General features: G+C 39.8%; 1 protein-coding gene across 1 annotated transcript; it reads left to right on the forward strand.

Moving 5' to 3' along the window:
* The first annotated feature begins 273 nt into the window (after positions 1-273).
* LOC123068085 (putative wall-associated receptor kinase-like 11) lies at positions 274-2982 on the forward strand. The gene is made up of 3 exons (XM_044490581.1): positions 274-502; positions 604-1092; positions 2906-2982. The coding sequence occupies exons 1-3, from the start codon at positions 325-327 to the stop codon at positions 2980-2982; spliced, it is 744 nt and encodes a 247-aa protein (XP_044346516.1). The 5' UTR covers positions 274-324.
* The last annotated feature ends 66 nt before the right edge of the window (positions 2983-3048 follow it).

Raw genomic sequence — 3048 nt, forward strand, 5'->3', positions numbered from 1 at the left:
GGGAGGTCCTTTGAGTACATCGGGCAAACAGCTCTAAACATCACCGGCTGTGACCTGGACGTGTATTGGGTCAATGACAATGCCGGCACTACCACACGGGCCTGCAGAACTGTGTGCCCAGACCAAGGGATCACAGAGACGGTGGCTAGGCACCATTGTAACGGCACCGGCTGTTGTAGTTTTAATGTTGGTGCCCTTGACAATGGTGCTTTTCACCTTAAATTTGTCCAGGGGCACAAAAAAATCAACAACGGTGCAGGGTCTAAGTCTAACCGGACTGCTCCACTGTGGGATAGAATCAGTATAACAGATGATGGTGGTGTCATGATTTTGTGGCAAATAGTGGATCAACCCAACTGTGTTGCTGCCATGCGAGACAGGACAGCATACGCCTGTGTCAGCAAACACTCCGACTGCTACGATGTAGAAGGCTACATCTGCGTCTGCAACCCCGGCTATTCAGGCAACCCCTTCATTAAAGAAGGCTGCTCCAAAGACAAAGGTAACTACTGTCAATCAAGCGACTGGACACATACAACTTCGTTAGGTATTTTATAGGCGTTGAAACTTGAATATGTACTAACCTTCTACCACTCAAACTAGGGTATAATCCAATTCCGAGTAGGGTTGACTGTACTCGTCGGTGTGGTAACATTACTGTGGAATTCCCGTTTGGCTTAGAAGAGGGTTGCTTTGCCCGGGAAGAGTTTCACCTCAACTGCACAAATACAACGTCATCGACTGTTCTAATGCTGGAGGATTTTGAGGTGGCCGGCATGAATATTGAAAAAGGGACCTTTGAGTACAACGACCATAGCCCTGTAGAACAAATATCTGGAGGACGCATCCTTTTTGTGGGTTATGAGTTTTTATCCTCTCTGCAGTGGGTAGCTGCCAATCTAAGTTGCCTAGAAGCCCAACTTGATACATCTGGATATGCTTGTGTGAGTATCAACAGCAGGTGCGTGGGAGTAAATGCTACAATTGACTATAGATTTTCTGAAGCTACTAAAGAAGACACCTATGTCGGTTATCGTTGTAAATGCACTGACGGCTTCAAAGGAAACCCATACATCCAAAATGGCTGTCGAGGTACCCTCTATCTCTCACACACATGCATGCACGCATCGCACATAATGTATATAACCATTTCAATTTCATATGGCATCTACCTAGTAGATTGTTTCTGGCTTCCGTTGCACGCATGTCGTGCATACAAGATAACTTTCATTATCCATTAATTAGGATTTTCTTCGCCATTCCAAAGTGTAAAACACGTCTCAAGAGTCATGTTTGACCAACACTTGTACCATTGGATTTGTATCTAGAAGTATTGTCCAATGGCATCACTTTGGTATTACTCCCTCCGTCCGGAAATACTTGTCATCAAAATGCATTTTGATGACAAGTATTTCCGGATGGAGGGAGTACATAAATCACATTATATTGGTTTAGTTATTTTTAGGTTGAAATCTTTGGATGTGTGGTCGCTTTACAGTTTGGAACAGAGGGAGTACCAATGTTACTACCTCCATCTTAAAATACTTGAAAACTACTCTGCCAAACATCTACTCCCCTCCGTTCCTAAATGTAAGTCTTTGTAGAGATTTCACTAGGTGGACTACATACGGAGCAAAATGAATGAATCCACACTTAAAATGCATTTATATACATCCGTATGTAGTTCATAGTGAAATCTCTACAAAGACTTATATTTAGGAACAGAGGGAGTATATGTCTAGATGTTTATTGATAAAGCCTATATAGATTTTCTATGTACATCATGAAAACTAGTTTTACAGTGTTTGTACTTACATATTTGTTCAAAGACGAACAGTGTTTGTACTTACATATTTATTGAAAGGCTAACAGTGAATGTTGCTCATCACTGGAGTACCTGGGTAATTTGAGTTTGCCCAAAAGATTAAGTAAGTGCAAAATTGGGAGAAGACGGGTCCCTAAATTTTTCATGAAGTATGCTTAGAAGTTAGAACCCCAACTTGGAAATTAATCTAGGCTAGCATATATCAGTGAAGCAAATTTATACTCTTACATGTAGGCTGGATGGCTGATCATTGGCTCTCAAGTGGGAGTCACAACATTTGATCTTGTAGAGACTTTTTGACGTGAGGTATATTTTAGTGCGTAAAACTTGTTGGAAATATTCCAAAATACCAAACACCCAAACTGCCGTTAGAGAAAATCAGAACTACTACTAGATGCCATATTAAATCAGAACTTGGCATCGGGAGTTTCTGCTTCAAAGTATTTGTTCATTGAGAATGTCTTTGCTCTCTGGCCCGTTCATAGTATGTCATTTAATATGGCACGCATAATAATTTCTCATTAACTCCCACATTATGTGTTTTATTGTGAAATGAAGAGAGTAATTGTTAAATTTCTACAAAGAAGTTGCACAAACATATAAAAATATGTGTGCTCTTTTTGCTGGTGAATTGTCATTACATTGCGAAAATTACTACTCCACTTTCTATTTGCTTTATACCATCTATGTAGGTTACAGTCAATTGTATTTTGTGTTAATCGAGGCATGTACTCTGTGCTATGTTATTTAATTACTTCATTGACGCACAAGATCTTGTTAATTTCAGATATTAATGAATGCCTCCAACCAAACATCTGTAAAGCGAACTGCCATAATATTGAAGGAAGCTTCTATTGTACGGAGTGTCCTCGCGGTACCGAGTATGATCTGGACAAAATGCAGTGTACAACAACAAAACAACAAATTCTGCTTTCAGGTAAGACTAAATTGTTGTTATATTTGATAAAAAGTATAAAAAGAAACTTAAAAGAGCTTCATGGCTTCAGGTATTATTATTGGGTTGTGTGCTGGCTTCGGCATTCTAGCTCTGAGTTTTAGTGCAACATTTCTCATTCGTAGATGGAATAGAAATGTTCAACGGCAACTACGGAAGAATTGATTCCAGAGGAACCATGGTCTTCTCCTTGAAACGTTGATATCATCTGATGAAAGTGCAAATGACAAAGCAAAGATTTTCTCGTTACAAGAGCTAGAAAAAGCAA

Source organism: Triticum aestivum, chromosome 3B (assembly GCF_018294505.1).
Source record: "Triticum aestivum cultivar Chinese Spring chromosome 3B, IWGSC CS RefSeq v2.1, whole genome shotgun sequence".
NCBI classification, from domain to species: Eukaryota; Viridiplantae; Streptophyta; class Magnoliopsida; order Poales; family Poaceae; genus Triticum; species Triticum aestivum.

Excerpts from the sequence above, each read along its gene's own strand:
- LOC123068085 (XM_044490581.1), top strand. The coding sequence starts at position 325 with ATGATTTTGTGGCAAATAGTGGATCAACCCAACTGTGTTGCTGCCATG. Across the intron at positions 503-603 it reads AGGCTGCTCCAAAGACAAAG|GGTATAATCCAATTCCGAGT; the intron begins GTAACTACTGTC and ends CACTCAAACTAG. Across the intron at positions 1,093-2,905 it reads CATCCAAAATGGCTGTCGAG|ATGGAATAGAAATGTTCAAC; the intron begins GTACCCTCTATC and ends TCTCATTCGTAG.